The 14,846-nt window shown below is 41.0% G+C and overlaps 1 protein-coding gene across 2 annotated transcripts in view; it reads left to right on the top strand.

Annotated features, from left to right (window-relative positions):
• The window catches only part of GNG2 (G protein subunit gamma 2), a 130,764-nt gene extending 123,236 nt beyond the window's left edge, over positions 1–7,528 (top strand). For both annotated transcript variants that reach the window (XM_082617423.1, XM_082617422.1), the window contains one exon: positions 4,291–7,528. In XM_082617423.1, coding sequence (XP_082473549.1) covers positions 4,291–4,419 — 129 coding nt within the window. In that variant the 3' untranslated portion in view covers positions 4,420–7,528. The remainder of the gene's footprint in view (positions 1–4,290) is intronic.
• Positions 7,529–14,846: the final 7,318 nt, after the last annotated feature.

Consider the following 14,846-nt stretch of genomic DNA (forward strand, 5'->3'; position numbering starts at 1 on the left):
ACTGAAAAAGAAATAAAGAAAATCCCATTCACAATAGCTTCAAAAATAAAATACTTAGGAATAAATTTACTCAAGGAGTTGAAAGATCTGTACACTAAAAATTATGACTCTGATGAAAGAAATTAAGACATAAATAAATGGAAAGATATCCTATGTTCATGGATCAGAAGAATTAATTTTTAAAAAATTTTTAATTTAATTTAATTTATTTTTTTATACAGCAGGTTCTTATTAGTCATCAGTTTTATACACATCAGTGTATACATGTCAATCCCAATTGCCCAACTCATCACACCACCACCACCACCACCCGTGGCTTTACCCCCTTGGTGTCCATACGTTTCTTCTCTACATCTGTAAAATGTCCATACTACCCAAAGCCATCTATAGATTCAATGCAATCTCTATCAAAATTCCAATGGATGTTTTCACAGAAATAAAAAAATAAATCATAAAATTCATATGGAACCACAAAAGACTCCAAATAGCCAAAGCAATTCTGAGAAAGAGGAACAAAGCTGGAGGCATTACACTCCCTGATTTCAAACTATATTACAAAGCTATAGTAATAAAAAAGAGTATGGCATAAAAAATAGACAAATGAAACAATGAAACAGAATCAAGAACCTAGAAATAAACCCTAGCATATACCATCAACTAATATTTGACAAAGGAACCAGAGTGCTTGATGGGAAAATGATAGTCTCTTCAATAAGTGGTGTTGGGAAAAATGGATAATCACAGGCAGCAAAGTGAAACTGGACCCCTGCCTTATCCTACTCACAAAAGTTAACTCAAAATGGATCAAAGACTTCAATATAAGATCTAAAACTGTAAAACTCCTAGAAGAAAACATACAGGGTAAGCTCCTTGACATTGATCTTGGCAATGATTTCTTGGATATGACACCAAAAGTACATGCAAGAAAAACAAAAATAAATAAGTGCAACTACATGAAACTAAAAAGCTTCCACACATTAAAAGAAAGAGTCAACAAAATGAAAAAGCAAACTGTGGAATGGGAGAAAAATGTCAAACCTTGTATCTGATAAAGGGTTAATGTAAAGAATTCATACAACTTAATAGCAAACAAACAATCTGATTTAAAAATGGGCAGAGGAACTGAATAGACTTTATTCCAAAGAAGATATAAATGTCCAATGAGTGTGTGAAATGATGTTCAATACCACTAATCAGGGAAACGCAAATTAAAACCACAATGAGATATCACTTTACACTTGTTAGAATGGCTATTACCAAAAAAGACGAGCAATAAAAAGTGTTGGCAAGGATGTGGAGAAAAGGGAACCCTTGTGTACTATTGATGGGAACATAAATTGGTACAGCCACTATGGAAAATAGTACAGAGGTTCCTCAAAAAATTAAAAATAGAACTATCATAGGATCTAGCAATCCTACTTCTGATATATATATATATGGCCAATCAAGATCTCAAAGAGGTATCTGCACTTGCATATTCATGGCAGCCCTATTCACAATAGCCAAGACATGGAAACAACCTAAGTCCATCTGCGGATGAATGAAGAAAGAAGATGTATTATGTATTATATATTTACAGTGGAGTATTATTCAGCCATGAGAAAGAAGGATATTCTGCCATTTGGGTGGACTCGGAGGGCATTATGTTAGTGAGACACGTCAGACAGAGAAAGATGAATACCGTCACTTATATGTAGAATCTAAAAAACCTGAACTCAGAGAAACAGAGTAGAATGGTGGTTGTCAGGGGCTGGGGGTGGTGAGGGATATGGGGAGATGTCAGTCAAAGGATACAAACTTCCAGTTATAAGAAGAATAACTTCTGGGGAGCTAATGTACAATGTGGTGACTGTAGTTAACAATACTGAATTACATACTTGAAGTTGCTAAGAAAGTAACTCTTAAATGTTCTCACCACAATTAAAGAAAAAGGTAATTATGTGAGGTGTTGGGGTGTTAACTAACCATACTGTGGTAATCATTTCACAATATAGAAGTGTATCGAATGATTACACTGTATACCTTAAACTCACACAACATTATATGTGAATTATATCTCAGTGGAGCTAGAATAAAGATAAATAAAAAATGATTTACAATTTAAAAATAGTGAGACTGACTTTTACACAAATATGCTATACTGGGTTGAAGAGCATCCCCTAAAATTGATGCCCACCTAGAACCTTAGAATGTGATTTTATTTGGAAGTAGGGTGTTTATAGATGTAATCAAGTTAAGTTGAGGTCATACTGGATTAGGGTGAGCCTAATCTGATGACTGGTGTGTAGGATATTTGGACATAGGCAAAGAGGAGAATGCCATGCAAGGACAGAGACCCACAGGAGAGAATACCATGTGAAGGTGGAGGCAGAAAGTGGAATGATGCATCTACAAGCCAAGGTACACCAAGTGCCAGCGACCACCAGACACTGATTGAGAAGCATGGAACAGATGCTTCTCCATCAGAGCCTCCAGTAGGGACCAACCCTGCTGACACTTTGACCTCAACCTTCTAGCCTCTAGCACTGACTGAGGGAATAAATTGCTGTTATTTTAAGCCACCTAGATTGGGTTTTGTTTAGCCAGAAAGAGGAAACTAACATACATATCAGTACCTATACCTCTTTATATCAGTCAGCATAGACTCGGTTTTGTTGCAGTAACAAAAGGCTCTCTCCTCTGATTCTTAGAGGCTACAATAGCAAAGATATACTTTTCATTCTTCTTCTCACCCACATGTCATCACAGATAGCTGCCACTCCACACCATGTTACCTTCAAGCAACCTCTACCTGGAATATTGCCTCTATCTGGTTTGAGAAAAACGGAAGATAGAGTCCAAACATTCAAAGATTTATGGGATCAGAAGATGAAATTGATTCTCATTTCCAACCTGTACACTATAACATTGAAAAGCCTTTAAGTGACAAAGTTCTAATCAACTCAATCCTGGGACAAGGAACAAATCAAGAGTATGGCCACCATGTTTTACTAAAACCTCTGAATCAATTAAGGTGGTTTACAGTAAATTATTTCAGTTAGACAAAATGGCAGAGGCAAACTATGCATTGGTTCTTGAAGCTTCTGCCCCAAAGTGACTCACATCACTACTACTCATGTCTCATTGGCCAGAGCAAGTCTGATGCCATTGTATGGGTATGTATAACCCACATATAGGAGGGGCAGTGAATCTTTTCAGAAATACTATAATCTCTCCACTCTTACAGAGGATTATCCTTTCAGTAGTCACTTTGAGAGGCTATTTTAGTAGTACAGTGATGTGGAAAATGTTTGGAGTGATTTCCAGAGCAAACGTATGAGGTCACATAAGAAATTGACTCTTGACTTTATGATTTTTGACCCCCAGTGGCATTCCCCAGATGGATCATCATCCACCTAGTCCCCAGATGTGGTTACAAATAACTTTTAGTTTACTACCCCAAATTAAATCCCCTCTCAAGTAGTGAAAATTTGCCACTGTCAAAGCTGATCAAAGGAAGGTACTCCAGAAGACCACCAACAAGGAGCTACAGAAGTGTTGTGAGAAGTGTTACGAAACAACAGCATCACTGAGATCACTGACCAGCCTCCCAGTGGGACTCCCTAAAGGGTGCAATGCTTGATTGAAGGAATATATATAATGTGTAATAAATTATAACATACTAATATCTTATCATACATAATATATATAAAATATAAAAATGCATAACATATAAGGTTATGTGTGTATGTATAAGTATATAATATCTCTGATGTGTTTGTTAAAAAAGGAAATCAACATGGCTTTAGGCATCCCTAGCACAATTTCTGAAGCAGAGAGACACAACTACAGAATGATAATGATGGCCAGCCTATGTGGAAATCTTCCTATGTTCCAGGCACTAAATGATTTATGTGAATTACCTCACTTAATCCTTGCAGCCAGGGCTGGGACTAGGACAAGGGAAGCAACCTACCTGGGGCACAGAATTTGAGGAGACACCCACTCTCAGGGCTGGACAAATACAAGGTTGATATTTGCATGACCCTGAACACCTCCTTCAGTGTTGTACCCTCAGAGCCTCACCTCACCCTAATCCCGGACCTGCTTGCAACAGTCCTGTAAGGTCAAGATCATCAGCTCCTTTCTTCGCAGATGAGGAAACAGAGGTTTATGGGTCACGAGTATCTTGCTTCACTTGAACCCAGGCAGTTTGGACACCCAGGCCTGAGCCTTGACTCGTTGCGCCTGCATCAATGCCTTCGTCGACGCCCCATCTCAAGTTTTGGTTGTTTTTGTCGTCTTTTCCAGGTGTCCAAGGCAGCTGCAGACTTGATGGCCTACTGTGAAGCGCATGCCAAGGAAGATCCCCTCCTGACGCCTGTTCCGGCTTCAGAGAACCCATTTAGGGAGAAGAAGTTTTTCTGTGCTATCCTTTAAGTCTTCAAGAGGAACCTGAGGAGCCTCGGGGCTCCAGGGACACTGATGTAGAGTTTTTAGCAAAGTGGGCACCTTTCTAGTCCACAGCATTTAAAGAGAGGGAGGAGAACCATCCTGGAGACTCCAGGCTATGCATGTTTAAAGAACTGGTCCCCTTTATGAGAATGAGAGCTGATCCACACCCCGAGTTAAGAGATCTGATGTCCGCAGAATTGCCTGGAGGAGGGGAGTATGTAAAGATAAAATCGGTGTCATTTCTTCCCTGCTATCCCTCCCAAACCTTATGTTTCTGCTTCATATTTAAAAAATAAGACAGCTGTACTGAGCTCAGATATGTATGACCTTCTTGGAATGAATATTGCCTTTAGAATACCCTTTGACAAGCTGAGTCGTCCAGTGTAGGTGCGGTTCGGTTTAATGGCGTTGATGTTTCGTCTTTGTGCCTTTCTTTTTCCCTTCTCCCCTACCCCTCCTTCCACCCCTCCCCATTAGTGTAGTAAAGAGATAAGGCTTGATTTGTCTGTAAGATTGAACTCGAAGGATGAGCACCCAAAAGGTTTAAGGAGATGTTCCCCGTGGTTTATCCTCATGGTAAAAACAACAACAAATGCCGGTTGTCTGTATTCTTTTATCACTGTTCCTAACATTTGTACATGGTAGCTTTGATTCTGCAAGTAAAAGTAAATCATGTGTTGTGATTGGTGCTTTCATATATTTGTGACAATTTTTGAGTAATACTGCATGAAAATGTCCCCATGTTACATCCATTCAGTTTTGCTATAAAGTAAAGAAAAAGTTTTACTATAAAGTTTAGAAAAGGAATGAAAGAGAAAGGAAGCTGGGGAGGAAAAAACTCAGTATCTTGAAAATTGAGATTACTTCAGAGCCTTAGCCATGCCTAAAATACCTCCTAGTTAACAGTGGCGTCAACACATCTTCAACATATTTTCCAGAATCCAAAGCATTTTGGTTTGATCCAGGACCCAGGGCAGCACAGGGAGTGCCAAGCGACAGAGGCAAAGATTCACCCTGAGTTGGGAAGTGCTTTTATCGAAGAGTCTGAGCAAATTCCCTTTTTCCCTGAATCACAGAAATTCTAGATTGAAAGAAGCCTTTCTGTGCTGTTCTTAACAAGAAAAAAGGTGGCCCTTGTTTGTTTAAGTATCAGGAGAAATAAACCCACAACTCCAGACCAGACCCACTCTCAGAACCTGGCTGCTCACGGGCTAGGGAGAAGGGGGCAGCTGCTGCCCCCAGCAGCTCCACCAGAAAGGGTTCTGTCTCTTTTTGCCTCTGAAATGACCTTTGTTTTTTACCCACCAAAATTTTCAATAGAATCTTTTATTTGTTTTTGTTCTCTGCTTTGTTTGTTAGAGTCTTATTTACAAACTTCCTTGCAGCTTGAGCTCTCTCTTCCCAAGAAATTACATTGAAAGTGATTTTTCTTTGTGGTTCCACCAGTAATGGGAGGCCTGGAAGTCTGTCTCATTTTTTTCTGTGTGATTCCCAGGCAGGTGTGGGCTCTCTTACAATTCCTTGTTTGCTTTGAAATCTCGAAAGACCATTTCTGAATTAATTTTATTCTCTTTCCATTCTCTTCCTCCCACTAAAAAAAAAAAGATGGAAAGGAAGGAAAAAAGGAAGATAAAAAGATGTAGTATGCCAAGGACAGATCTTGAAACAGACTTGATAAACATTCTCCTTAGCTCCTTGTATGGGCATGATGGTAAAAGAATAAATACATCCAATGAAAACTCATGCCTGGGGAGGGGGAAGAGAATATTAAGACATGTTGAAATGTATGAATGCACTCCTATAACCAGATACTTCTGTTCAAACCTTGGGATTTTGCTACAGTCAGTGGGACACTGAAGAAGATTTAGAGGGGAAAAAACCTGTCAGAGTATTTATTAAACTACAGTATTGTACCATTGGCTTAGTAATACTGTGGAATCAGCTAAAACCCAACCACATTTTAAAAATGAGTGGAAATATGAATTGAATATGTGGTCACATAAAAACAACTGTGAATAAGCACTCTTTGGTGGTGATTAAGGCGTCATTATAAGACCCTGATGCTTTTCATAATCCACACCATTTACTTTTCTCAGAAGGACTCTATATTTTCATGTAAAGCTAGGTCTTTGGAGCAATTAAAATGGAATTAAAACTTTTAGGAATACAGCTCTGGTAATTAAAAGTTAAGGAAGTTCCAAACTTCATGTGACCTTGTTTATCAAAGGAGAAAGAAAGCAGAAAATACACAGCCCATCTGAAATTAAATTTAAGAAAAATCTTTGACTTTTTCATAATTTCATGTGCTACAGAAGGGATTTATAGTCCCAGAGTTTTTCTATGAGTTTTGATTCATTGGTATTTTTACTTGTTAAGGGGGAAATAATCTTTTGATTATTTATGCCTCTAAAGAGTTTTAATTCTTTTAGAAATTTAACAATAATTTTCACCAGCATAATTTTATCTTAAGGGGTAACTAATAGGAAAACTTAGCTTAATTATTCAAGGCCCTAATTTACATATATAATATATTGGGTAGTAATGAAAATCTGCCATGGAATTCTTTAAACAGTAATAATAAAGCTCATATTTAGAATGCAAACTCTATTAAGAAAAAACCAATCTTGCCTCATCCTCAATATTAAATCTGTTTTCTTTTTTTTCTTTCCATTTTAAACCAAGTGCTATTTAAGTCAGAGTGTGTGAATTAGTACTTTGAACTGAGGCTAATTTTGCTAATAATATTTGAAAGAGATTGCTCACCAAGGAAAAGTTTTAAACCATTTCTCCATATACTCATATTTACAAAAGGAATTTTGAGAAGCATGCTGTCTTAAGGGATTGTTGTACTTTTTTTTTTTTTTAATATTTGCTTCTAGCTGCTCTTGGCAATGGTGAATTGTTACATATACATTGTTTTCCCAGCCCTAGAACTGTTCACATTTTTCCTACATAAGATCTATGGAGTGTATCTTTCAAAGAGAGGGAAATACAGAAATGTTAAAGCAGAAAAACCTGAATGTGATGTGTACATTTTCATCCCCCCATGGACAATGTATTTGTTTTAATAAATGGAATTTTCAGATTCATTTCATATGCAGTCGATTTTATTGTGAAAGCCCATGGACCACCTCGCCCATCGATTCTATGGTTAATTTGAGAAGGATGATGACACATAACAAGATGGATGAGGAAATAGGAATTCATGAATTTTCTTTAGGGGTTTGTTAATAGAGGCACCTAAAGAGGGAAAAACTCACATGAGGCTCTTGAAAAGCCTTTCTCCCTGGGTACAGTGCCTGGGGACAGAGAAAGGTGATGCGGAAGAGTCCAGGCTCTGGCAGGCTGGACCGTGAAGATACATGAGATGAATTTACACTTGAACATGTTATGGGTATGCCACATGGGGATTCCTCCTCTACAAAAAGAAAAAATTGAACGGAAAACATGCTGTTCTCCATAAGCTGCTCATGATTTAAAAGGAGTACTAGAGGGCTTCCCTGGTGGCGCAGTGGTTGAGAGTCCGCCTGCCGATGCAGGGGACACGGGTTCGTGCCCCGATCCCGGAAGATCCCACATGCCGCGGAGCGGCTGGGCCCGCGAGCCATGGCCGCGGAGCCTGTGTGTCCGGAGCCTGTGCTCCGCAACGGGAGAGGCCACAGCAGTGAGAGGCCCGCGTACAGCAAAAAAAAAAAAAAAAAAAAAAAAAAAAAAGGAGTACTAGAGAAGATAAAGGCTTAGAACTCTAGATTCACAGCTTCTTGGAGATTTCTCAGTCAAGATACCCTTCTGTATGTCCTTCAAATTATGCCAGTAACAGAGCCTGTTAGTAAGGAGATGCTGGATCTCCCAGGATTCGTGCCTGCGACAAAAGCATCTTTAAATTTCCAGTGAAGGGGCCACTTGGAGTTTGTGCATTTGTCCACTTACATCATTTTTTCTCAGACTGTGATCCCTGGATCACCTGTTTCAGAATCACCTGGAATGCCCATGAAAACGGCAGACATTGGGCCCCCCACTAACTCAGAATTGCTAGCAATGGTACTTAAGACCGTGCACTCCATTGCATGCTATTGAGGACCACTAATTTAAGTACTTACGACAGCTGGCTTTTCATAACGCCTCACGAAAGGCACAAACTAATTGTCAACATGCTGGCTCTTATTCCCACAGCTGCAGGAAGTGGCTGCCCTGGAGTGAACACGTGACCCGCGACTGAGAATCTTGGCAGCTCCCAGACGTGAGACGCAGAGAGGAGGAACCTGGTGGGTTTTAACTCTGCTCCTGTTCTGTTGAGCCCCCGGGGGAGGATAGCTTCCAGCTCTGGTTCTTTAATAAGCTGCTCACATTTTACACAGCACAATGACGTGGGAATTGGAGCTGGGTCAGCTCCAATCCACAAATTGCAAATAATTTGCCAAGGGAAATCCCTTTCCCTTCGGTTCTGCCCCAAATCTACATTCTCTTCTATTTAGAACCAGGAGACTCAGGCAGAATTTATTTTTAATGAAGGGGGTCACGGGCTCCCGGGCCTTCCTCAGTAAGAACTCCTACTGCTTCTCCATGTCCATAATAAAAGAAGCCCAGAGACGGGGTGTACCTCCACACCAAGGTGACAGAAAGATGGTGCCCGGTGACCTCAGTTCATACTGTAGGCAAGCAAGAGCCCAGCCAGCATGAGCTGGAGAACAGGAACAAGGCCCCAGAGTTCCATGTGACCTTGGCCAAGTCCTTTAACTTCTCCATGCTATAAAATGGGGACAGTGTACCTGATTCACTTGCCTCACACAGTTGTCTAAGCCAAATGAAAGAGAGTAGGTAAAGTGCATCGTGAAGGAAGAGGTGATAAAGAATCACTAGACCCTGCTCACAAAACTTTCGAACAGAGGAAGAATCTAGATCATTCCTTCTTGCCTTTTGGCTCACTGCCTTTTCTCTCTACCCCAGGGCTCTTGTGGTTCAGACCCTCAATGCCTCATGTCCACCCACTGGTGTAGCCACTCTCTCATCTCCTCCCACTCTGAGTCATGCCACTTACCCCTAAGCATTCATTAATCAGGAGTCCTCTGGGTGTAAGTGGCAGAAATCTAGCTGAAACTGGCTAATAACCGAAGAGCTCAGAAACAGATCCCAATTCAGCCTCAGCTGGATCCAGGTGCTCAGATGATGTTACCAGATGTCTCTCTCATTTCCTTGGCTCTACTTTCTTTTGTGCTGGTTTAATTCTCAGACTCTTCCCCTGCAGCATCAGGATGGTATCTGTAGCTCCAGGCTTACATCCCACCAGTTTAGTCATCACAGAAGAAAGATAATGGCAGCTCCAGCAAAAGTCCCTGGCTGTATCCCCAAAACACTTCCTAAGACTCTTATTGGCTGGATCTGGTTCATGTGCCCACCCATCCCTGAACCTGGGCATAGAGATCACTCTGCCACACAGGCAGAACAGTGGTTCCAAGGAAATTGAAGTACTTGTACTAGAGGATCAGAGATTGAAGGTTAAAGGCAAAAATAACTGGTGCCAACCACATCCTGCCTGACTCACTGATGTAACTCAGACCTCCCCACATGCAGCCACCCAGAGTAATCTGGCTCACAGAGCTCTTATCAACCCATCAGGTCCACATGCAGCTGACTGGCTGGCAAGGCCCTGGTGAGTCAAATCCACCTGATTATTCCTACTTTGTTTTCTAAACTCTCCTCTGATTCATCCTGTCTCCTGTAAATGTAAGATCTTCAACCCTACCTCCATGCCTTTGCCTATGATGTTACCCCCTCGGGAATGCCATTACGCAGCTCCTCAAGTAAACAAACCTCACTCGGTTTCAAGCCCAGTCTGAATTCCATGCTGTCTGTGAATGACTTCAGGGAATACTCATCTCTTTCCTCGCTCAACTGCTGTTGCCCTTGTCATCGGCACCAAAAAATCTAGTATTTGACTGAGTCTGAGGCATTGTGCTAAGGTAGACACCATGGGCCCTGTCTTTGTGGAGCTCCTGGTTTAGGGGAGGAAGTATGCAAGTAAACAGTAATTATCAGTCACGGTGAGAAGTTCTAGGACACAGGAAGCCGAGGGGAGGAGGGCAGAGGTGGATCGCCAGCCAGAGGAGGTGACGTTGGAGTTAATGGCTTCTTATATGAGAATCTTGTCTCCCAGGGTAAACTGTCATTTTCTAGGGAGCAGAGAACACCAGGTGAGCAGGCCTTTCTTTAATCCTCCTCTGTGTGTAGCACAGCACTTGAGGACACAGGAGGTACTCAGCAATGATCATTGATGGATTGAGCACAGGGCAAATGCCTGCAGAGAAATGAGACAAGGAAGAGGCATAACTATAAAAGCCGTCTTGTGAGCCTGAGAATGAAGCTCCACCCCCAACCGTTGGTCCCACAGTAGGTCCCACCCCCGATGGTCAGCAGTCGGCTCTGTGCACAGAATGATGGACCAAGTCGCAGGGTGCCTGTGGCCTCTCCTCTCTAACTGGTGCCAGCTCCATGCCCCCATGACTTCATTCTCTTTAGCTAGCAGCCCCTTGGTCTAGAAGATACCACCACTTTCCAACCTGGAAAGTGAGATTTGGGGGCCCCTCTGGGCCCAGGGGCCAGAGGAAACACTGCTAACTGCATCACCTTAATTTTAGCCCCAGGGAGGGGTCCATTCCACTCTGCACTGAGAACACTTTCTCTAATTGCCCTCCACTGTGTCTACATGTGGCTTTTTAAAAAAATTGAAGTATAGTTGATTTACAACGTTGTGTTAGTTTCAAGTGTAGAGCAAAGTGATTTGGTTATACATATATGTGTATATATATATATATATATATATATATATATATATATATATTCTTTTTCAGTTTCTTTTCCACTGTAGGTTATTACAAGATACTGAGTATGGTTCCCTGTGATACACAGTAGGCCCTTGTTGTTTCCACGTGGCTTTTAAAATTTAGATTCAAACTAACTAGTACTGAATAAAATTAAAACTTCCATCCCTCTGCCACACTAACCATAGTTCAAGTGTCCAGTAGCCATGTGCAGCCAGTGACTAGTGTATTGGACGGCAGAGACATAGGGCATTCCCCTCACTCAGGAAGTTCTATTGGCAAGTGCTGCTCCAGAGCAATGGTTAGCAACTTTTTTCCACCCCACACAACTGACAGAATATGCCTTCTCCTTGTACCCAAATTTGGACAACACACACACATACACACACCGAGGGAGAAAGTAAAAATACTGTAATCATCCACAATAATCATAACAACTGGCCATAGGTCATGGTAAATCACGGTAGGAAAGAGATAGGCTGTAGATTATGATCATTCCTAGAGTCCTCTAAACCATAAACTTACCCCTGTCTCTCTCATTCAAGAAAGTGCAGTGATAATAATCATGATGATGATAATAATAACAGCGGCAGCAGCAACAGTAAAGTGAACACTTATTAAGCACTTAACCGTGTGCCAAGCATGATGCTAAACATTGCATAGACGTCATTGCATTTAATTCTCACAATAACTCTATGACATGGATGTTAGTGCTGTCGTGTAGCAAACATCTTTGTTGCCTCATGTCACATCTGGTGACCCACTTCTGATTTCAGCCATAGCTGCAGCAGAGACTCATTCTTGCCCAGAGCGGGGCAGGGAGGGGAGAATGAATACCCTCAGGGACAGTCCTCAGCCAATGAGGGATGAGGCGCCCACCTTGCAGAGTCTGATTTAGGGGTGCGTTTTGTAGGATTTCTCGGATGGTCTCTGGCAGCCCTGAGTCTTAATTGACCAGAATAGAAACCAGGCCAATAATATATCATATTGGTTTTTTCCTCCTTATCTGTTTCATTTTCTTTCCTCCTACATTTCTGCTTTCTGAGATCACCCTCACCAGCAGCCCCAATGAATTACCTGCATCCAAGTCCTTGATTCAGGCTCTGCATCAGGGGACTCAAATGAATTCACCCCCATTTTATAGACGAGGAGTTTGAAACTTAGAACGTCTGACATTTCCCCAAGTTCCCACTGCTATTAAGTGGAAAATCGAGGACATGTACCTAAATCTGCCTTGATTCTAAAAACTTAACTCCCAGTTACTCTTATAATATAAATTAGAATGCAAGTGCATCAGAGGGAGGTGATTAAAAAAATTCTGAATCTGCTCTTATCTATAGAATAAGCAGATTGTTTGTAAACTTCAAGCCTCTGAATCACTTCTCTGGAATGAAGAAATCAGTGAATTCTTTCTTGTCAATATTTAGCTTTTCTTCACTGTAGTCATTTTGTACCTAGAAAGTATTCACCTGGCACAGAAAATATATCCTGGTATCGAGAAGCCTGCGCAAGGAAAACCAAGAAGGGTGATTTTAACAGGGACGGTGGGGGTGTTTCTTTTCCTTCAGGACTTTCAGGAGGGGAAAATCCCTTCCCATTCTAGCAACTGCTCTCCTGTGATCTCAGAGCCCAGTAACCCTCCAAGGGTCAGAAGCAGGGTCCGAGTGGCAGTGGAGGCTTCCAGGGGTTTCACTGGAGAAAAGGGTCAGGGAAGAAGCCCAGGAAAAAGGCTCTTGCAAATGTAGCTTCAAGGTCTCACCCAGTCCATCTTTGGGAAAGGATGAGAATGGTGCTCATTTCCTTCCCCCACCCCCAACCCATTTCCTGTCCCTACTCCAAGAATATGCAGTATCCCACTCAACCTCGGAATGCAGAATCCCAGCACAGATCAACAGATGTTGCTGCACTGGCATCCGCACGCACACAGGAGGAAAAGCTTACTGCTCCAGAACGCCTGCAAAAGCAAACTGGCACCCTAAGAAAGGGGTCAGCATGAGGTACTGGTACATCCCATCACCAAAAAAATCACTACTCCCACCTGCAGGTTATCTCCAATTTACTTTACAACAGCAGGTCTCAAAGAGTGTTCCGGGAATTCCTAAGGGTCCCTGAGATCCTTTCAGGGGGTCTGCTAGGTCAAAATTATTTTTATAATAATACTAGGATGTTAGTTGCCTCTTCTACTTTCATTCATGAGTGTGTAGAGTGGAGATTTGAGAGGCTACAATGATATCGATGTCACAACAGATTGAATGCAAACACACGTGAGAATTCAGCAGTCTTCTATTAAGCTGATCACTAAAAAGATTTGCAAAATTGTAAAACAAAGCCACTCTTCTCATTATATACATTTTTTGTTTTGGACAACATAGTTATATATGTTAACGTGTAATGGGGTTGTTATTGTTATTTTCAATGAATTAATAGATGCATATGTTAAGAAAAATATTCAGTTTTAATTACTAATATGGTAAATAGAATAGATACAATCCACCTAAACAAAAGTCTTCATAATTCAAGGAGGTTATCAATAATTTTTAAAAGTGAAAATGAGTCCTTAGACCATAAAGTTTGAGAAATGCTGCCTTATCAATAGTTTTCTAGTCCAACCCCTTCTTTGGCAGGTGGGAAAATTTAAGCTCATTTAAAATCATGCAGCTATTTTGTGGCAGAGGCGTGAGTAGAATTTGAGGAGAGAAGATGATTTGATTCAAAAGGGGGAGATAGAAGTGTTTTAGGTTGTCCCCTTGGATGCTGTTCAAATGTCTTCTAGGAAAACATTCCTGAATTCAATTTCACAATTAAACAGCGTGTTAGGAGATAATTTTCCACCAAAAAAAAAAAAAAAAAAGTAGAATCATGACTCTCCCACAGGTGTAAAATAAACACATGTCAAAGATTTGATTTAACTCATTGTTGATAAGGAAACCAGGCAAGTGTTACAATAGGTACAAAGCAAATGTCAAACAGCAGAGACATTTACAGATGAGGAATACTGAAGTGGATTTGCAAATGGATGTAAAACTAGCCTCTTTCACAAAGTCGAAGAGAAGCAAATTGAAACTTCACTAGACAGAACGTAGTTGCTTGTCTAACCAAGAGCTATTTCACAGTGCTATCAGTTATCTACAACTCACAGAGTCATACAGTAGCTCAAAGGCAAGGAAAGGGATAGAGCCCCCCAGGAACCAGAACTGAATAACTCAGAGGAGTGTACTTTCCCCTGAAGCACAGGTTTTTCCCTACAACTGAGATCCCCTTGGATGCCAAGCACTGAGCTAAACTGAGTAAGAAAAAGATGAACTTGGTGTGTACCCTGCTCTCAAAAGGCTCTTACAATCCATTTCACACCAGAAAAAGTAGTTGTGGTGATCCTTGAGAATCATGTGTTTTTAATAACTTCTGAATTTTCAACAGCTCTTTGCTCAGTAATAGACATAGCAGGACCTCAAAGAGATGTTTGGTTCCTTCATCTTTCTTAGAGGCTGAATATTTCTAGATGGTCCCAGAGAGAAAAATTTACAAGGATATTCTCTCAAAGAGATATAGAAATTACAGATGGAGTTAAAAGTTTGTGTCGAGAGATGGCTTAGA

Source organism: Mesoplodon mirus (assembly GCF_964341445.2).
Source record: "Mesoplodon mirus genome assembly, chromosome: 4".
In the NCBI taxonomy this organism is placed as follows: Eukaryota; Metazoa; Chordata; class Mammalia; order Artiodactyla; family Ziphiidae; genus Mesoplodon; species Mesoplodon mirus.